Genomic DNA, 22876 nt, shown 5'->3' on the forward strand with positions numbered 1-22876 from the left:
GACTCTGGGGTGCTCTTAAAGGGGACCTATTCGGGCTGTCATTGCTGACTTTTATTTCAATATTAAAAGCTTTAAAAAAGGGACTGCATTGTGTATAAGCTATTTTGTTGTCCACAACCCAGAAACGCAGAAGGATGGCAGACTTCATGATTTGCTGCGGCCCCCTTTTTTCCTTTTTGTTAGGAAAGCCCCCATTCCTGGGTAAAGAGCAGTTCATATTATTATTATACAGGATTTATATAGCACCAACAGTTTGTGCAGCACTTTATAACATAAGGGCAGATAGTACAGTTACAATACAATGGGAATCAGAGGGCCTTGTTAGTTAGAATGACATGTTCTGCAGTCCTGCTTTAAATAGTAGGGCGATTGTCCCATTTTGAACATTTCAATTTGCTGGTCGCAAAGGGGTTGCACAGCCCTGTGTAGGTGTGTTAGGTAGTGAACTACATGCACAGATGGTACACATGCTTTTCATGTACGAATCTCTAACACCCATGTCCATTTTAACCCTTTTGCCTACTATTAATGGTAACATGAGAACATGTCAGGTCTTGGTGGGAAGGTAAAAAAATTCAACTTCAAAAAGCTGGTCATTTTGGCCATTTCTTAATGAGCCAGCTTTAATTCAATTCATGGGTAGCCCTAGTGAAAAATTGAAACAGATGTGCCAAACAGTGGATGTATCTAATCAGTAGCTCTTCTTTATATCAGTTTACGTCTACCTTTGTGAAAAGAAGCAGAGACAAACTGCTATGGGGAAAAACTCACAATTAGGGTGCAGCATAGACACATACTACTGGAGGAAATTCACTCTATTTTGGAGGCGGAGACACAAATTACTGTCCCTCCCACCATGGTGAGTCTTCCCCTCCGTTGTACGCAGCAGCTTTCATCTTACAGTGGTGACATTTCCTCCACAGTGCCTTTCATTAACAATAGTTTGTGCCTATGTCCCTTCCACAATAGTGAAATTTGTCTGCAGAAGTGTGCATCTCCTTCCTTCTTACAGAGGTGAAAGTAGTTTGTGTCTCTGCCCCTCCCACAATGATGACATTTTTCCCCATAGTAGTTTGTCTCTCTGCTCTTTCCACAATTCAATTATGAACAAAATGATGTACTAAATCTCCTTTTCCCCCCCGTATCATTGCCATAGTTGTGTTGTACATATCAGTTAAAATAACAGACCGACTTGAACATCGCATATCTTATAATTTTATTTAAAGTTTTTCAATACAAAATAGTTGTTTCCCTGACGTAATAAAAAATGTAAGGCCCTCATGCTAAAACAAAGAGCATCTTAAATTTTATATCTGTCAAAAAAAAAGAAGATCAGTAGTACTCTAGTTTTTAGAAAATGGTCAATTCAAAGCATATCCCCAGCCATAAACTCTCTTAGGTTTAGGATACAGCTGGAAAGAGTTAGACTAGAGCCTCTGTCACATTTTAATTGCTGTCAGTCTAACTACTGGGGACACATACAAAAATAACACCAGTTCTGTGTGAGAAGGGGTTACAACTTCTAATGTTTTCATTATTGTCTATGCCTTCCCATCTTGGTGACAACCACTTTCCCAACTACCTGCTCTGTTGTCACAAGGACATTAGGTGAGAGACCCCAATATAGTCTCAGGCAGGAATGAACCTGAAAAATTCAAAACTCCTTCCACTCTATCCAAAATAAAAGAAACAAAAAGACTAAACAAAACTAATTAAAAGAGATCTCATCAGATCAAGTTCCCTTGGCAGTTTCTGGGGTTTAATCTGAGGTGTCCATACTGAGGTACAAACATCCAGCAACTTCAGCTCCTCAAAATGATGAATTATCAATATAGACTCTGGAGTTCACACAATGTACTGTATATGTCTGTGTATGCTGAATAGCACAGGACCCACAGAACAGAGTTATCCTAACATCGTGCTTGTGGTGGGAATATAACTCCTCAAATTTTGAAGTAGTTTGATGACTTTTCTGTAAAACAGCCCAAAAACAAAACGGGCAGGTATGGCCCATTATGAATTTTGGGTTACCTTGTATATACCTTTAAGGCCAGAACAGCAGGTCCATAATGGTGGGGAATGAAGGGGAACATTTTTATATTTGAGCACTTCAAATTAAAGTCCACCCAAAGGAATTCTCAGGAGACAAAACCCTCCTCAGATTTTCAAAGTACTAGAATTCCACAGTGATGTTACAACCCATAGTGAACTATATGGTCAACATGGCCACTCTATCCAGGTGCAGAAAATGGAAAATCTGTTAACGGCTTTTGGCATATCTGAGACTTTGGCTTTTACACATGATGCAGTATACAACAGTACCGTGCATCGGTTTGGTTCTAGGTGGCCTGCTCACCCAAATTGTGCTCTGCTATGTACCACAAGGTCTCCTTTGCTTTTCTATAGTGATCAGTCTGATACTTTACAACGTGTTTGGATACCTTGGTTGTCCTTTATCCCTCTGTTGTCACCCCAGATACTGTATATTTACTAGCTAGCCCATAACACTCCCTTTAATCAGGCAGTGTGTGACCCACTCTAATCTGTGAAACGACAAAAAAAAAAAGGCTAACAAGCTTTAAAGAGCACCTGTGCCAATGGAAATGGCCTGGCTGAGAAGCCTCTGATGGAAGCAAGCATTTTCCAAACTGCATATTAGGCAGCTTTGGTCCACAAGACTCATGTCAGCACTATGGCCGTGGAGAAGGTCCATTTATTTGTGTAGTCTAGAGTTCCCTGTACACACAACATACTGTGTAGCTTAACATAGACCTCTCAGGAACACATTCAGTGTCTGCTGATGTACAACAAATGCAGACACAGTTGGTTCAACTAAAGGATATGCATGGAAACCAGCACAATTAAGCCTCTCAGAGTATTGTACTGCAAATGCATGTATCATTGTGCACATTAGCAGAAGCACTAGTGCCAATGATAATACCCGTATATACGTTGATTTTTCCCTACATTCGAATAGGGCAAACAAATTTTCAAGCCGGTAAAAAAACACTGACATGTGCATGCCTTAATGTGCCCTATAGGAACAGAAAGCACAAAAACAGCATTATTTGGGTGCAAAGTGCACAGAAAATGGAGACCGCTTAGTATGCATTGGACATCAGTGTACAATCAGGGGGGTTCAGGAATTGCAAAAGGGGTGCACCCACGTACATGTGCATCCCTGATACAAGTGGAAAAATGATTCCTACCCACTCTTGTACATTTGTTTTAATAAATCAGCCCCACTATATGTACACAGAACTCTCTATGCACTTGCAGCTTCTGCAGCCACAGGTCAAGCCTGCAGAGCATTACATTCTATGGACACTAGCTCTAACCCAACCCAAAAAGAACACAAAATAAGATTTCACTTTTCTTAAAGTGGACTGTAAATTTCAATCATGGTCGATTGTTCCTTTTCTTTTAGGTCTCATATACCTCGTATTTGTTTTTTTCTATACAATTAAATAAGAAAAAAATGGATTTCCCCCACACACTAGGAAATAAAAATCATTCAAAACATATGCATTATAATAGCAATTGGTAAAGCAATTGTTTGAGCACATATAACATGACAATTTTGCCAGATCTGAGGACACATATTGATATTGTATTCAAACTGACCAGAAAATCTGATGGCATCAACATAAAACACTGTCACACACATTCCAATCATCCCTTGGTTGAATTAAAAATGCTGACTGAAAAGGAATCTCACATTCTGATAAAAACAAATTGGGGGACCTTAAATAAAACCCATTAGGACTGCTAATACTGGAATTTTCAAAGTCTACAACTTCAAAACAACTCACCAAGGCAGCTCTCAGATTTCCATCCTCTGTTGTTCAGTCTTTAATCAAACAGGGTTGGATTTTAAAACAGAATCAGGGACTGTTACTTCTCAGCTGCAATCTAGCCACCCTTCCAGCACTCTTCCAGAGGGGGAGCAATGTCATTTAATTTGGCACATAAAATCAAGGGCAGCCCAAGTGCTGTAAAACATCCCATGCCCAGTCCGGCACACTGCAACAAAGTTAAAGCTGTACTCCAAGAATAATTTGTATTACATACTTACATTGATCCAGCTTGGCACAAGGTATGTATGCATATTTCACACGAGGGGCCACTGGGGAAGCTGGAATTTACTGTAGTAGTTGGTGATACATACAGTGATAGTTGCAGTGTTCTGGGTCCTGCTCAGGTTCCGTGTAAGTTGCCTCCCCTTGGCACAGTGACTACAGAAGGTTGTTTGCTCAGCACTTCCACTACTCAGAGTGCTTTGCATTTTTTTTAATACATTGCGTTCTCTGATTGGACGAGATGGAGTGAAGGCGCAGTGACAATATTCACCACAACTGGTGCAGGTCACCCCCAAGTAAAAAAGCTGTTCACATTACTGGCTTTTGATTGGAGTCCGACTGTAAATAGTAGATTGTTTGGATCACTTTGAACAGTTCAGTTTTCTGGTTGTGATGGAGTTGCAAAGACCTATGAAGATCTGTTAGGTGACAACCTGCATATAGCAGACATGCACAGATGGTACACATGCTTTTAGTCCTGTTCACATTGAATCTGACTTTGAAATCATACGACTTCACTTGAAGTCACAGGATTTCCATGTTGGATGGCAGTGCGACTTGATAGACATCTGTGCGACTTCATGTACAGATGTCTATGCAAGTTGCACCCAAATAGGCAAAAGTAGTGCAAGAACTACTTCTCTAAATTGGTGCGACTGCAAAGTCAATTGCGGATTATTGCATGCAATTTCTCATATGATTTGAACGGTCAAATCGTATGACAAGTCACATCAGTGTGAACCAGGGCTTAATAAGGGGACTTCAGCCACCCATGTTCATTTTAACTCTTTACTTATCGGTAATGTGAAGACATGTGGAGAGGAGGGGCGGTGAAATCACAATCTCTACCTCGTCCAATCAGAGAACGTCTTGTATTCATTGATGTTTTGCTGTCACCTGAACCGGAGGTGAGCATAAATCTTATAGAGACACCTCTTCAAGTGACAGCTATTTAGGCTAACATACAAATGGGCAGAGCTGCTGTTAGAAATCATGGGACCCTGTACAGCTAGACAGGCTCACCCCCAAAACTAAAAAAAACTAGATTTTCGTTAAAAATACACAAATATTTACTAGCGGACGCAAACACAACATAACTTACAAAATTCCTGTTAAATCCGAAAGGGAAAACTGTGTTGAATAAAGCTCTGCTTGTGAATAAGGTCTTGGGGTTTAACATGAGTGCCGCACAAACTCACTCATTCACAGAGTATGGGCCAGAGAACCCATGTGAATGAGCCCTCAATTTATATTTAATAGTTTACTTTTTTTTTTATAATTGTACATTTTTTAAAAACTATTTTTTCATTATGGTGCTGGGGGGCTTTGATGAAATATCAGGGGTACAAGCACACCCCTGCCATCTCACTTTCAAAACAGAGAAAGGTACTGGGGACACACATTCCTCATTCCCTTTCTGTACAGCCTCAGCTGCATTGGAGATAAATGAACAGAAAGTACTCTGCACAGAAGCTCCTGTTCATCCATAAACTGAAGCATAGTAAACACAGTTCTTCATGCTAAAAAGATCCCCATGTGCCTGCAGTAGCCAACAGAGGGAAAGCCAGCAGTGCTGCGAGCGGAAGGAGATGGGGGGAGGCAGGGATGGACAGGGAGGGTGATCCGGGGCACAATTACTGGAACTGTTCCCCCTTGGCTATCTCTGCAGCAGTTGAAACCTGGATGGAGGGAGAGGAGGAGAAGCCAGCTTTCACCTGCTATGGAGAGAGCCACATAGGGGGAACAGTTTTAGTATCTGCACCCCCAACGCACTGATCACCCTCCCTGTCTACATCCACTTCCCCCTGCTGCTCGGGCACCCCTGTTGGCCCTGGCCCTGTACAGAAGGGCCAGTGGTACCCCCTTATGAGGCAGCCTTTCATAGGCTCTGCTATACAGTTGCATTCTGGTTCCGTTATGTCATAGAAAAATTTTATTCCTTCTCAAGTTACAAACTTCATACTCTAATGTGAAAATGAATGTACAGTGGGGATCGAAAGTTTGGGCACCCCAGCTAAAAATTTGTATTAATGTGCATAAAGAAGCCAAGGAAAGATGGAAAAATCTCCAAAAGGCATCAAATTACAGATTAGACATTCTTATAATATGTCAACAAAAGTTAGATTTTATTTCCATCATTTACACTTTCAAAATAACAGAAAAAAAAAAATGGCGTCTGCAAAAGTTTGGGCACCCTGCAGAATTTATAACATGCACTGCCCCCTTTGCAAAGCTGAGACCTGCCAGCGCTATGGATTGTTCTCAATCATCGTCTGGGAAGACCAGGTGATGTCAATCTCAAAGGTTTTAAATGCCCAGACTCATCTGACCTTGCCCCAACAATCAGCACCATGGGTTCTTCTAAGCAGTTGTCTAGAAAACTGAAACTGAAAATAGTTGACGCTCACAAAGCTGGAGAAGGCTATAAGAGGATAGCAAAGCGTTTTCAGATGTCAATATCCTCTGTCCGGAATGTAATTAAGAAATGGCAGTCATCAGGAACAGTGGAAGTTAAAGCAAGATCTGGAAGACCAAGAAAAATATCAGACAGAACAGCTCGCAGGATTTTGAGAAAAACAATTCAAAACCCACGTTTGACTGCACGATCCCTCCAGAAAGATCTGGCAGACACTGGAGTTGTGGTACACTATTCCACTATAAAGAGATACTTGTACAAATATGGTCTTCATGGAAGAGTAATCAGAAGAAAACCTCTTCTACGTCCTCAACACAAAAATCATTGTTTGAACTTTGCAAATGAACATATAGACAAGCCTGATGCATTTTGGAAACAAGTTCTGTGGACCGATGAGGTTACAATTGAACTTTTTGGCTGAAATGAGCAAAGGTACGTTTGGAGAAGAAGGGGCACAGAATTTAATGAAAAGAACCTCTGTCCACCTGTTAAGCATGGGGTTGGATCAATCATGCTTTGGGGTTGTGTTGCAGCCAGTGGCACAGGGAACATCTCACGAGTAGAAGGAAAAATGGATTCAATAAAATTTCTGCAAATTTTGGATGGTAACAGATGCCATCTGTAAAAAAGCTGAAGTTAAAGAGAGGATGGCTTCTACAAATGGATAATGATCCTAAACACACCTCGAAATCCACGGGGGATTACATCAAGAGGCGTAAACTGAAGGTTTTGCCATGGCCTTCACAATCTCCTGACCTCAACATAATTGAAAATCTATGGATAGACCTTAAAAGAGCAGTGCGTGACAGACAGCCCAGAAATCTCAAAGAACTGGAAGACTTTTGTAAGGAAGAATGGGCAAAGATACCTCAAACAAGAATTGAAAGACTCTTGGCTGGCTACAAAAAGCGTTTACAAGCTGTGATACTTGCCAAAGGGGGCAGTAGAAGATATTAACTCTGCAGGGTGCCCAAACTTTTGCAGATGCCATTTTTTTGTTTTCTGTTATTTTGAAAGTGTAAATGATGGAAATAAAATCTAACTTTTGTTGACATATTATAAGAATGTCTAATCTGTAATTTGATGCCTTTTGGAGATTTTTCCATCTTTCCTTGGCTTCTTTATGCACATTAATACAAATTTTTAGCAGGGGTGCCCAAACTTTCGATCCCCACTGTAAATCTGATGGTTATTCACATATATTCATTTACATTTCAGATTCAGCTATTCAGAGTCAGTCCAAAAACAGACAGACTTATGGGTGGTGATATGTTGGTGCCAGATTTTCTTCTTACAAATGTTAACTAGTTATAGGACATTGGTGATCCTTGCTTTTTATTCCCTCATGTCCCTTCTAACGGGGGTCTCAATCCACTTCCTGCATTCATCAGAAAACAGATACCTAAAAGTCATCTGTTAAAGTCTGCAGTGGAGCTGAGAGTGCAGGCACAAGTTTCCACAACAGATGATTATGCCAATATCCACCACAAAAACTCATTTTTCAGGTTGACTGACCATTTAATAAATAATAAAAAAAAAGCTAAAAGAAAACCTGTGCTGAGACAAGTGTGGAGATGGCCTTTTCCAATCACCTCCGGAAACTGCTAGTGGCCTAGTTGCCTCTGGCAATACTTTCTAAGCTACTGACCCAAAAAAAGCCTGAAGGAAGTAAATCAGAATTAAATAAAAACTATTGATCTGCAAACTTTCTCTAGGCCAGTGGCTCAAAGTACTGGAGCTTTCCAACTAGGAAATACAATATGGCTGCACATATGAACATCTTGCAAAGCAAACCACAGTTTTCTAATAAATTATGCACCGTCACCACTGAACATAATGCTCTGAACCTGCCCGAGAAGGAAACAAAAACACACATAATACACATAGGGGGAAATGTTTGGTCAAAACTGTAATACTCAGATTAACAATAAATCCCACAAATAACGGCCTCCAGGCTTCTCTGGTTCCTTTTCACACAAAAAAGGGCTTTACTAGATGTCACAGCCCAAAAATCTTTAATCCTCCTTCTTTGAATTTGAAGAGAAGAGACAACAGGAGTGACCAATGTCATTTCCTTTGTCTAACATGGGAATTTCACTTCCATGGAAAAATAAACAAAAATAAAAACAAACACTTTGGCGAATGTAATTCTTGGAGAGAGGCTGAATACATTCTGGTGGTCTATGAATCCCCCAGAAAATAATTTTTTTTTTTTTGTGAAGACCATTTTTCAAAGCACAGCCAAGAAAAAAAAAATCAACACAAAGGTTGGCAATCCATTTTTCAAAATGTATTAGATTGTACTTTGAACCAGCTGGATCTCGGGAACCCCAAGTAATACGTTCTTATGCTTCCTTCTGGGGTGTACAATCAAACTCAGGTCCAATAGGTTTGCTCCAGATGAGCATAGCAGTTTGGAATAAAAGACTGACATCAATGCAAACCATGGCAATCAAGTCTTCACATACTTCAAAAGTCGAAGGGAAGGTCACGTTATTTAATTTTTCGCCAGGCAGGCTCTCAAATTAGATCTGAAGCATGTCCAGGCTGGTGGAAAAGGCCACAAGACCATAAACAAAGGCTTCCCAGATGAACGCTTAAAAAAAACTCTGTTTACTGTCTTTGAATATCTTTGCCAGAAGTTTTCAAAAATAGGCAACCTAATCAAGCCCCAAAATGTTTTCTTAGCAGCACCTTCAGAACAATTTAAAGAATAAACATTTACGACACAAAGTATATCCCTGATTACCAGACTTGGCTCTGCAATTAGTACAAAATATTTGTGGTCTTAAATGGTCAATGGTGAGACACTTTAAATTAAAAAAAAAAAAAAAAAAAGTTATACATAAGGTCTGTTGTATCTAATTTTCCACCGTCTTGAGCGCACTCTGAAGAAAAAGTACATAACCATAAGGAATAATGAAGATGTTATATAAAGGACCACACACAGACTCATATCTATGTTGGAGAAGCCAAGTCCTAGAAAAGTAACAGACGTTTTGCTACTTTCCAGATGGTAGTTGGAATTTTTACTTTTGTTTGGTTGATTTTGAATTAACTTGTCTAAAAATTCAGGTCTAGGATGTTCGCGCTGCTTGTGTTTTTCAGAGTTATTATCACTCCCAGTATTCTTTGTAGGAAGTTTGTCTCTTTTCTCGTCTACTACGTCATGCTGGTCAGTGTTGGGGTCCGCATACTGCAGGGAGATCTCTTTGCTACTGTAGTGTTGCTTGAGAAAGGCAAGAACTTCCTTTTCATTCCAGCTGTGGACACCACCCTCCTCTTCATGGCATGCGGGGCAAAGGTCAGGTGTTGGCCACTGAACCTTTGGGCTTTTCGGGTCTTCACTGGGAGCACCTGCATGAGGAATGATACATTAGCTTGATCTCTTTACACCACAAACTACACTGGCAAAAATTGAACAATGTTCTGAACTACAGACAATATGGTCATAAAGTGAAAAAAACAAAAAACACTAGAATCCTATAGCACAATTAACAAATGGGGACTAACAACAGTATCAATATTGTACAATTGTCCACTTAGCATTGTTCTAAAGGCTCAAGGTATTTTACCTTCATGCATGCTATGCATGAAGGTGAAAAAATCTTCTATGTGTAGCATTCCCCCCCCCCCCCAATACTCACTTAAGCCACCTTTGGATCCAGCAATGTGCATTGGAGTCTCGGCTATCCCAGGACTCCCTCTTTCATTGGCTGCCACTGCTGTAAATCACAGCCAGTGAGCCAATGAGAAGAAGAGAGAGGGAGCGGGGCCATGCCACAGCTCCGTGTTTGAATGAACACACAGAGCAGAGTGCCCCATAGCAAGCTGCATGCTGTGGGTGCACCCGAAAGGAGGGAGGGGCCAAGAGCGCCGGCGGGGGACCCGAAAAGAGGAGGATCTGGGCTGCTCTGTGCAAAACCAGTATAGACATGTTTGATATTTTTTCCATTAAAAAAAAAATAAGCCTTTAGAATCACTTTAATAAAGCATAATTTGAGTCAATGCTTCTCTGGTGTTCAATGCTTTTTTTTTCAGAAAAAAGGAACTGTTACAAGAAAACTGGTGAGTTTCAAGCAGGTAGGGAATGGAATTTCCTTTCTGTAAACATATCCCTTCTAGTTTTAGTCTACAAATAATAATATATTGCTTAAGTGTGCAATCAAAGTTTGAGATACCGCACACACTGAAAACACAGTGAGCTTGTGCGCCATGATGCCAAGTGCCAAATACATATCAATGGCTGAACACAATGACAAGGAAAAAAAAACATTCAAGTCGATTGCAGAATTTGTCAGTGCGGACAGAGCAGCCAGAAAAAAAAAAAGGGGGGGGGGGGGGACGACATAACTTCCAGTGAGTAAGAAGTGTCCTTTGTGCTGTAATCTCTTCTACCAATTGAAATCTTACATCCATGCTCCCCCCTCCACCATAATCTACTGGTGTAACAGGGGTAATAGAACTAAGGGGCTGTCACAGGCTCTCATCAAGACAGCCTGACTATGAATGCCTTTTCCAGAATGACGGAGCTGAGCGGAAAGGGCAGGCATAGTTATACACTCTTGATAAGAGCTTGTGACAGCCCCTTAGTTCTATATAACCCCCACCACACCAGAAGATAAATATGTCGGGTGTGGGAAGTGGGGGCATGGATGGAGGAAGATTTCACCTAATAGAAGAGGAATCAGATGCCCATTAGCCCCTTGGACTATGCTTTTTGAGATATGACCTTTCCAGCTATGTCATTTCTTGTAAAGACAATCTGTGCTTGATGGATTATATTTATTTTGTATTGCAAAAAATACTGAACTAAAAACAGCACAAGGTTCACATCCTATGGATTGTAAATTATGTTCCTTGCACTGATTTTTGTGTTTTTTTATTTTGGATGCACTTGGAGTTTAAACATTTTTGCATCTAAATTGAAATTTTGTAGCACCAATCAAACACACCGTTCTTTTAAAATTCAGCGATAATTTTTAAATCAATAACAGACTGAAATGAACCATAATTTTCGCAGCTTAGCAACTGTGCTTATGAATAATATTTAAACACAATGGCAAGGAAATACAGTTGTGTTCAAAATAATAGCAGTCAGACATCACTAACCTGATCAATCACTGTTTTTGGTAGAAATTATATTTCTACATGGCAAATAATTTACTAGCAGGTGTAGTAGAGTAATAGAAATCCAACAGACCCAACAGTCATGACATGCATGCTGCTGATTCTGTGTAATTGAATCACTAATTGAAAGGGGCATGTTCAAAATAATAGCAGTGTGGAGTTCTATTAGTGAGGTCATTCACTCTTTGAAAAACAGGTGGCAATTATTGCCCATATTTAAGGAAGGAAGGCAGCAAATGTTGTACATGCTGGTTACAGTGCATTTCTCTCTGAAATTCTGAGGAAAATGGGTCGTTCCAGACATTGTTCAGAAGAACAGCGTACCTTGATTAAAAAGTTGATTGGAGAGGGGAAAACATATAAAGAAGTGCAGAAAATAATAGGCTGCTCAGCTAAAATGATCGCAAATGCTTTAAAATGGCAACCAAAACCTGAAAGACGTGGAAGAAAGCGAAAAACTGCCATTCAAATGGATAGAATAGCCACAATGGCAAGGACTCAGCCAACAATCAGCTCCAGGAAGATCAAAGAAGGTGTAAAGTTCCCTGTGAGTACTGTTACAATTAGAAGACGAATATGTGAAGCCAAGCTATCTGCAAGAAGCCCCCGCAAAGTCCCACTGTTGAAAAAAAGACATGTGCTGAAGAGGTTACAATTTGCCAAAGAGCACATTGACTGGCCTAAAGAGAAATGGTGCAACATTTTGTGAACTGATGAAAGTAAGATTGTTCTTTTTGGGTCTAGTGGCCGGAGACAGTTTGTCAGACGACCCCCAAACACTGAATTCAAGCCACAGTACACTGTGAAGACAGTGAAGCATGGTTGTGCAAGCATCATGATATGGGGATGTTTCTCATACTACGGTGTTGGGCCTATTTATCGCATACCAGGGATCATGGATCAGTTTGAATACATCAGAATACTTGAAGAGGTCATGCTGCCTTATGCTGAAGAGGAAATGCCCTTGAAATGGGTGTTCCAACAAGACAACGACCCCAAACACACCAGTAAACGTGCAACATCTTGGTTCCAGACCAACAAGATTGATGTTATGGAGTGGACAGCCCAATCCCCGGATCTTAATCCAATAGAAAACTTGTGGGGTGACATCAAAAATGCAGGTTTTGAGGCAAAACCAAGAAATAAAGAAGAACTGTGGAATGTAGTCCAATCATCCTGGGCTGGAATACCTGTTCACAGGTGCCAGAAGTTGGTTGACTCCATGCAACACAGATGTACAGCAGTTCTCAGAAACAGTGCTTATACAACTAAATATTCATTAAGTGATTCAAAGGAAAGCAAATTCTTCAAACATTTTTCAGCTTTTATAGTGAATGTTTGAGTTTGTAAAGAAGAATACAAACACTGCTATTTTTTTGAACAGTCTAATATTCACTTTTCTTCAATTGTTTTAGAGGAACAACACAAATTTGATATATTTTTCTTCATGTTTTGATTTGGAATAGAATGTGTAGTGTTCCCAATGCATTTGTGTGTATGGAAATAAAAGCTGTTAGAAGGAATTTGAGCTTTATTTACTTTTTTTCAACACTCTATTATTTTGAACACAACTGTATATTTTTCTAAAAGTCTTGAAGTAAATTTCAGTCATGTAGAAGGTACAAATTCTAGTACTTCCTTTCACCATAGATCTCTTTGCACTACAAAAGTGGTTTACCAGTAGAGTCTACAACATCTATATTAATCAATCGTTTTCAGGATGAAAGCATACAGCCAGCAAAATCCATTACTGTTCAATCATTCAGAGCTCATTTGCTGAAATCTGCCGTGAAAATACTGCAGCAACTTTGTATTGAAAATGTACTCCTCCAACTGGTACATTCAGCATGGAAATATGAACCGCTTTACCAGATTGGGAATGACTGCTATCCTAGCACAACCTGAATACCAGGCCAAACAGTGAAAATGCCCTCTGGTTTCTAGTTTTCTGGTGTTTCAGAAATACCGAATCATGAGCTTGAGATACTACATTGTGAACTTGCTAATCAAGCACATCCCTAATAAACCCAAATGATGTTACAGTGCTGGTTCCTTGAGTTGTACAGAATTATAGGACAAGGGAAGCTGCATTGCATTCAATGGTGCCATTCAACTAACATGTGACTCAGCAAAGTGCGATCTTTGAAAAAGGTTTCTTTCCTACTTTGGTGCAATTTACAGTGCGACTTGGTCCCATGGAATATGCAAGAATGCATCAAAGCTGTGCTATACAATTGCAGCGAAAACCGCATTGCAACAGTGTGAACCTAGCCTCTGACCTTTCTCCCATATGATACTGCCACAGAGATTACATTCCAGGAGATACTGAGCTGAAAGTGAATGTTAGAACAGAACAAATGACAAGAGACTATAGTTCTATTTTAAATCCTTGTTTCATCAGCTGTAGGAGATCATGGGATACTTCCTCCAAACTCTAGCAAAGTTAAGAGTGGATTTCTTTACGGTAGCAAAATTGCATTGTTTCCTGCCCAGCATTAGCAATCCAACATAATTGTTACCAACACTTTACTGCTTTCTATATAGGCGCTACAAAGTTGGTTACATATTGCATAGTCCGCCTAGCGGTTGGTGCTACGGTTGCGTGATCCTGGGCTCAGCAAATGGAGGAGAGTGTATGCTTCCCCCTTTTTTGTACTTTTTTTTTTATATGAAGGCAGATGCCTTAATGGGTAACATGTGTTTCTTTAGAGGGTGTGCTACTATATTATAAATGTTGCTTGACTTTTCTAAGCTCTTGTTTTCCCTGGTCTGGGGTTACAGAATCGTAATTTGTTTTGTTGTACAACCGTCTATTTTTTCTTTAACTTCTTGCCGACCGCGCATAGCCGAATGACGGCTTCACCGCGGCCGGCCAGTTCTGAGTGGACGTCATATGACGTCCTCCCAGAACGCGCTCTCCTGCGCGCCCCAGGGGGCGCGCACCCGGCGATCTCCGTGATCGCTGTGTCCTACGGACACAGCTGATCGCGTGATGTGGTGAAAGGCCGATCCCACCGGCCTTTTACCACGTGACCAGCGGTGTCTAATGACACGCTGATCACAGGGAAATGCAAGTGCCGGTTCTCGGCTGCACTTTCCTCACGCTGTCAGATCGTGAGGAAAGTACTGCCGAGAACCGGCAGTTGTCAGAGCGGGGATCGGCACCGATCATCAGGGCACTGATGATCAGTGCCCTGATGATCGGTGCCCAGCAGTGACACCCGCAAGTTCCGCCCAGCAGTGCGCCCACTAGCCCCGCCCACCCGTTCCCAGCAGTGCCCCCACCTGTGCCCAGCAGTGCCCCCACCTGTGCCACTCTGCAGTGCCACCTACCTGTGCCCAGAAGTGCCACCTACATGTGCTCAGCAGTGCCACCCACCTGTGCCCACCCACCAGTGCCACCCACCTGTGCCCACCAGTGCCACCCACCTGTGCCCACCCACCAGTGCTGCCCACCAGTGCCACCCACCAGTGCAGCCCAGCAGTGCTGCCAGTCAGTGCCACCAGTCAGTGCCCAGGGGTTGTGCCAGTCAGTGCCGCCAGTCAGTGCCCAGAAGTGATGCCAGTCAGTGCCGTCTATCAGTACCCATCATCAGTGTCACCTATCAGTGCCGCCTATCAGTGCTGCATATCAGTGCCGCCTATCCGTGACCCCTAATTAGTGCTGCCTATCAGTGCCGCCTATCCGTGCCACCTCATTAGTACTGCCTATCAGTGCCCTTTAGTGCTGCCTATCAGTGCCCATCAGTGCCGCCTATCAGTGCCCATCAGTGCCGCCTCATCAACGCAAATCAGTGAAGGAGAAAAAATACCTGTTTGAAAAATTTTATAAAAGAAACAAATAAACTTTTTTTTTTTCAAATTTTTTGCACTTTTTTAATTTATAGCGCAAAAAGTAAAGCGCCCAGTGGCGATTAAATACCACCAAAAGAAAGCTCTATTTGTGAGAAAAAAATGGTCAAAATTTCATATGGGTACAATGTTGCATGACCGCGCAATTGTCAATCAAAGTGCGGCAGCGCTGAAAGCTGAAAATTGGCCTGGTAAGGAAGGGGGTATAAGTGCCTGGTAGGCAAGTGGTTAAAGATATCAATAAAACTCTTAGGTCCTTTTCACACTGACTGTCCGATTGGGTCCGCCTGTCAGTTTTTCAGACCATCCATAGACTTGTATGGACCGGCGGGTGTCAGCGGACAGGTGTCCACTGACACCCACCGGCATCCGATCCAATCCTGTATGCCAAAAACAGACAGATGGGAATCCATTCCCCATCCGCTCAGTGGATCGGATAGGATGACAGGTGGAAAGCGGCCACCTCCCTGCCCTCATCTCTGGTACAAATGCAGTGATGTCTGCAGCAGCTGGTATTAGCACATAAACAGCAGCTGCACTGACTTGGGAATGACTTGTATACTAGCATTGAATAAAATGGCTGCAGTCTGATAAATATTATTTCTTTAGCCCCAGCACATATGCCCAAAACTATTTTATTTGCATACCAGCCAGTCGATTATTGACCACATTGTGTTTTCGCCATAGCCACATGACTGCTTCTTCTGCTGTTTTCACGGCGTCCACAGACTCTTTAGCCATTGCTTCAAAGTGCTTTGCGCATTCACGACAGCCAAAAAATTCGCGGATGTAACGCCTCATGATCTTCAGAACAGCCTGGGCATCATTTTCAAAAGCTGGGGAGGAAAAAAAAACAAAAATTCTATCACAACAAAACCAAATAAAAAAACCCCCACCATCATAGATAATCACTTAGCAACATCACATGTAAAGATGAACTTTAGGCAAAATATAGCAAAAAAAAGTTTTACTTGGGTATTACATATGTATTTTTAATTACAATTCACATAATAATGTAACAAATGTTTTTCACTTTAGCTTCTTGTAATTCTCAGCACAGCAGCACTCACATTGGAAATAGGAAGACATGCCAATCAGGGTTTTTTTGCAATGCACATTGGTGCTGGTCCAATTTAACTGCAGGAATGGCTCTGATAAGTGTGGGGCTGCTTCTTCAAGGACTACACAGGAGTTGGGTCAGTGACGAAGTAAGGTTACTTCATGGCAGCAGAGAAAAGGGAAGTCACAGACCTAGCTATGCTGTTTCAAAGACTGCCGGGATCACAGGGCTTTCTGAAGAGCATTAGAAATCCTCTGGTAGCTAATAGTGCACATATGTGTATTTCATGGTTTTCCAAAGCTCAGCTGTCAAGCTACGTATTGAAGAATGCACTGTTGTAATGCTGATCTAGTTGCCAAGGATGCTGTTGCCTAATTGCCAGCCAGTAAGACAGACTGCTCCTTCTACAATGCAGCAACACTCAAACAACACTGAAGCTCACTACAGTAGCTCGGGAAAAGCCTCAAAGCAATAAATGTATGAATGCAGGACTCTTCAAAGACTTTATAGGATGACCTACAGAGTGAATTGCAAATGGTCACCTGCATTACTGCTGAACTGACCTCTCCTTTTAATTCCATAATTAAAAGGGCCACAACAGAAAATGCTACAACATGCTATTGAAAACCAGTGTTATGGAGGCCACTGGAACAGTCCGCCGCCAGCTTGTCTTCCATCTAATGGCCTGGCATAGTGCCAGTGCCCACTTTAGTCATATCAATATTTAACATCCTTGAAGCAGTAATGTTTTGCTGTGTCTTATCAAGAACGGAGGTGGGAAAGATGAGAGGGATGGCCAGTATCAGGATTCTGGAATGGAGGCTATGGTTTCAGCACAGACAAAATAGGCTTGATAGAGAGATAATGAAGTGGTTGGGTACACAATGGGTAAAGAGAGAGCCAGAGCATAGTGCTGTCCCTATATACATCTGGTATACGGGCAGCTATACACACACTACCTGCAGCCATTGAGAAATTAGGTATAATAATTAGATATTCTGTGTACATACAAACTATGGAATAAAAAAAAATATGCCTTGGGCTCAGATACTTTAGTTACCCTTACAATTCCACAACTGTATTTGTGGTGTCTAATAAACTCAAACATTTCATTCATGTGCCCAGAAAAAAACAACACAGGAAATCAGTTTACATTGGTCTCTAGTGAGTGGACATACTGTCTTCTATATCTGAAACAACTAATTGACATAAATCGATAATAAAAAAATAGTCAGATTTTCATTATCAATTAGCCGATTAGTTGGCATGCATACAGAATGCATTATTTGTTTACATATCAGTATGCACAATGCAGTACACATACAGCTCAGTACACCGTCCATACATGTCAGTAAATGCCCGAGTGTGTTAAGAATAATGCCCCTGGGCAGGGGAAGGAAGTGATATCTGAATCCAGAGAAGCTGGAGCAAATAGACTGGAGTTAAGTTAAGGCATTACAATAAAATTTTAATTAAAAGTTCAGTATTATGCATTTAAAAATTAGTATATTCAAGAAAACAGTCAGCTTTTAGTACTACTTTATAATAAAAAAAAAAAAGATTTATATTCCTTCTCCCCACACCCAACCACTTTGCCTGTAATTAAAGTTGCTGAGTCGTCAACATCTACAGCACCTCTAGTTGACACATTCCTTGAATCGGGGGCAGCAGTGAAGAAGAGATTAAAGAGGGGAAACATGAGGAAGATATTTAAGTTGATCTTCCCCCAAAAGTCTTCCTTAGGGGGAATTTGGGGGTAGAGGTGGTACCTAATTTTGACAGGTAGCCATTCCCTCTTCTGCTCAAGTTCAGTGGACATTTTTCTGCCTCCCTGTAGTCTTCAGGGATATGTCAAAGGCCCTAGAAGACTCCGTGACCATTCATAAAACACAACATGGCTTGTGCATACGCAGTGAGCAGCCGGCTGTGAAACCGAAAGCAGCACAGCTGTCTGCCCATAGTTAGGATGCTGGCGCCGGGAACCAGAAGGCTAGTGAAGAGCTAGACTGACTGCTTTAATACTCAAGTAAAAATTATGTCCAGCCTTATTTTGCAGAGAAGCCCCTAGCCAAGGAGGAAAACCCTTTGAATTGGGGGAAGAGTAACCCAAGAGAAATACCTTTCGTTGGCAAAACTAGCAAAATATTACTTTAGTATCCCAAGCAGCTCCACACCATCAGAGCACCTCTTCTCTGCTGCAAGCAATAGTTTGAAAAAAGGAGCCTGCCTCAACCCTGATCATGCGGACATGTTAACATTCTTACAATCTGATGCAAAGTTTCTGGGACAGTGATAGTCCACCTCTACTCAGAATGTTTGTGCTTTTTTTTTACTCTTCTTGTTAAAACATTTGTACAGTTAAGCAATGTTAATGTAGAGTTTGCATTTTTATTCTGCAGTTTGTGTGTAAAATGATGTTTGTGCACTAATTTTAAATAAAAGAAAAAAAAATGGCATATTGGAGGTTTTTTTCCAACTAATCCAAAAAAATAAATTGGCCAACTACTTATGAAAATAAATTGCTAGTTGCAGCCCTACTGCCTTCTTATAAATATGAAGCAACGCCGTAATGTCATTGGTCTTTAGTGATTAGGTCATGTTCTGAATTTTAAGAGTCTCTGTGATGTCACTGGTCTCAGGCAAAATGAATAAGCTCTCTTTAGAGTGTTCTCTTTAAATGAAGTCTTAGTGAGGTCACTGGTCCCTAGTAATTGGAGAGGATGTATTCTCATAAATACGAAAAGGTGTCAGTGCTGTCACTGGTCTCTAGTGTACATTAGCCCAGTTATGGTATTTAAAAAGTAGTCAATCATACAACCTTAAGGGCTCGTTCACACTTGACTGTTTTTCCAACTCTTGCCAAACGCCCCTATAGCGTTTGATAAGCGTTGGTCCGGCGTTTGCAGAGTGTTTTTACCGCATGCACAGTTCAGCGGCGGTTGCTAGGCGTTTGTCGAGCGTTAAAAACGCCCCACAAATGCCTATAATGAAGTTTGAATGGTCTTAACGCTCCGCAAACGGCCGGCGTTTGCGGAGTGGCACTATAAACTTGAATAGGAGGCTTCAACTCCTCCTGGCTCGACCAGAGGCGTTCGTTTTGCCGCGACGCTAACGCTCCTATTTGAACAGCACTATGTGCTGCAATGTGCAAATTTTCCCAGGTGTTTGGGAAACGGTAAAAACGCTTCCCAAATGACTGTCTGCCGCTTGCTAACAAGGCTAGTGTGAACGTAGCCTAACTTTAAACATGACTTAAAGTGTATCTATAACAGATCCTTTTTTAGTTTTGCCAGACAGGATGTGATGACGGAAAAAAAACCCAAAACAATAAAAAGCTAACAAAGGTTCAAGCATTTGCCTACTTAACTTAAACAAATAGGATTTTTTTTACTTACCAAAAAAATCTGTTTCCAGGAGTGCAGTAAAGAGCACAGGATTCTTTTTATAAATTGTATTTATTGGTTTATGAGAATAATAGCACACAAAACATAGCCTTGGGTGGTTCCCTGGCTCAACAATATGAACACAGGCTTCTTTAAATAATTATGACTGGGCTATATGCATATAGATACACTATATTGCCAAAACTACTGGGACGGCTGCCTTTACATGCACATGACCTTTAATGGCATCCCAGTCCTAGTCCGTAGGGTTCAATATTGAGTTGGCCCACCTTTTGCAGCAATAACAGCTTCAACTCTTCTGGGAAGGCTGATCACAAGGTTTAGGAGCGTGTCTATGGGAATGTTTGAAGATTGTTCCAGAAGCGCATTTGTGAGGTCAGGCACTGATGTTGGACGAGAAGGCCTGTATCGCAGTCTCTGCGCTAATCCATCCCAAAGAGGTCAGGACTCTGTACAGGTCAGCCAAGTTCTTCCACCCCAAACTTGCTCATCCATGTCTTTATGGACTTTGCTTTGTGCACTGGTGCGCAGTCATGTTGGAACAGGAAGAGGCCATCCCCAAACTGTTCCCACCAAGTCCGGAGCATAAAATTGTCCAAAGTGTCTTGGAATGCTGATGCCTTAAGATTTCCCTTCACTGGAACTAAGGGGCCAAAGCCCAACTCCTAAAAAACAACCCCTCCACCAAATTTTACACTTAGCACAAAGCAGTCAAGCAAGTACCGTTCTCTTGGCAACTGCCAAACCCAGACACGTCCATCGGATTGCCAGACAGAGAAGTGCGATTCATCACTCCAGAGAACACGTCTCCACTGGTGGCGTGCTTTACACCACTGCATCCGACGCTTTGCATTGCACTTGGTGATGTAAGGCTCGGATACAGCTGTTCGGCCATGGAAACCCATTCCATGAAGCTCTCTACGCACGGTTGTGCTAATCCGAAGGCCACACGAAGTTTGGAGGTCTTTAGCTATTGACTCTGCAGACAGCGACTTCTGCGCAGTGTGCTCTTCAGCATGCATGATCCCACGCTGTCATTTTACGTGGCCTACCACTTTGTGGCTGAGTTGTTTGTGGCTGAGTTGCTGTTGTTCCCAGTTTCTTCTACTTTGCTATAATACCACTAACAGTTAACCGTTGAAAATTTAGTAGCAAAGAAATTTCACGGATGGACTTACTACACAGGTGGCAACCTATCACGGTACCACACTGAATTCACTGAGCTCCTGAGAGCAACCCATTCTTTCACAAAATGTTTGTAGAAGCAGTCTGCATGCCTAGGTGCTTGATTTGTTACTCAAAGAATAAATGGTGAGAACAAGACAAAAAAAGGAAAAAAAGTAAAGCAGCTAGCACAATCCACGTGGCAAACCCTCTGCCTCCACCAAAACAAAAGCGCTCGAATAACATTGATATTATAGTGCTTGATTTTATACACCTGTGGCCATGGAGGTGATTGGAACACATGAAACCAATGATTTAGAGGAGTGTCCCAAAACTTTTGGCATTATAGTATACATACAAAGGGGTTGGGCAAAAATATGGAAACACTACATGATTTGCAGGTGTGAAAGTGGCATGTTTTGCATTGAAAGCAGTAGTGATGTAACTTTCTTTTGCTTCCGCTGTTTGATAGCTAATAGGTGGGAAGCCTCACTTTCGCCATTTACTGTGTGCACTGCTAGTAATACGGAGTCATGTCAGAGCTTACTGAGCTTCAAAGGGGGCAGATTGTTGGTGCCCACTTAGCTGGTGGCTCTGTGGCTGAAGCTGCCAAATTATTTGCGGTGTGATGAGGTACAGTATCAAAGGTTATGACGGCATATACAGTTTTCGGGAAAACGTCTGATAAGCATAAGCGTGGCCAACATGGTCAGCTGACAAAAAGACAGAAGGACATCGCGCAGGATTGTGACCCAGAATAAGAAAACAACGGCTGCAAAAGTGACCGCAGAGCTCAATCTCAGTCTTCCAAGCCTGTGTCCACAAAAACTGTGTGGAGGGAACTCCCATAAGCAAAACATTCATGGGCGAGCTGCAATTGTCAAAATCACTAGTGACCAATTGTAATGCTCAGAAGAGGTGAAAGTAGTGCAACACCCATACATCATGGACACTCGATCAACGGAAGACTGTAATATGGTCTGATGAATCGATGAACACTGTTCCCAACCACTGGATGTATTTATGTGGGGCAAAGACCATCTCAAGCCTACGACCAGAAATGGGTACAGACTCCCCCAATGCTCTACTACAGAAGTTGCATTAAGAGCCCCTGTGACTGTGAGAGATGAAGGAATCATCTTGGAAAGAAATTATCTAGAGAAGTCCTCTGAAGAACAAGATAGGCTTCTCTCAGTAGAGAGAATAGGCCCTAGCAGCTAGGCATGGGAGGGAAGCCTTTTTGTTTTTCATGTCCAAATCACCTGAATGAAGCTGCACATAACCCAGTGGCAATAATTTATAGAAGCCTGTATTCTGTACTGTATGACCAGGAAAATAATGTTTACTGCTGTATGTGTTGCTGTTAAACGATGTCCTTTGTGTCCTGGGGACAATCTTTTTACCAGACAGGAAGAAAAGGAATCTCTTGAACAGAGCCTCATTTAGTAGTAAAACCTGACAGGGGTTCTATTCTTTCCCACTCTATCCAAAGATAAAAACTTTTAGCTACAGATACACTTTAATCCAGATATGGTTTAACGTCACTCAGAATCCTCTTTAAAACAGAAAACTAAAAAAAAAAAAAAACAAAAAAAAAAAAAACCTATAGTTTAAAAATAATGGTTATTAGCAGAACATTGTCTATATTATAACACAGTAATAATGAATTTTATTTCTCCGTCTCCGCAGAACATATTGCTACGTTGTTTAATAAGAGCTGAATGCACTCTCCTCTGCTCCAACATGTCAAGCTGGTGATTGAGTAGACATA

At 41.5% G+C, this 22876-nt stretch overlaps 1 protein-coding gene across 1 annotated transcript in view; it reads right to left on the minus strand.

The window, feature by feature from the left end:
* Positions 1-7992: 7992 nt before the first annotated feature.
* The window catches only part of QSOX2 (quiescin sulfhydryl oxidase 2), a 74305-nt gene continuing 59421 nt past the window's right edge, over positions 7993-22876 (minus strand). Inside the window, exons 11-12 of the mRNA XM_089677028.1 lie at positions 16125-16313; positions 7993-9852 (exon numbers count right to left, since the gene is read on the minus strand). Coding sequence (XP_089533154.1) covers positions 9335-9852; positions 16125-16313 — 707 coding nt within the window. The 3' untranslated portion in view covers positions 7993-9334. The remainder of the gene's footprint in view (positions 9853-16124; positions 16314-22876) is intronic.

Source organism: Staurois parvus, unplaced genomic scaffold, assembly GCF_062004578.1.
Source record: "Staurois parvus isolate SC_StPar_1 unplaced genomic scaffold, SC_StPar_1.0 ptg000176l, whole genome shotgun sequence".
Lineage (NCBI taxonomy): Eukaryota > Metazoa > Chordata > Amphibia > Anura > Ranidae > Staurois > Staurois parvus.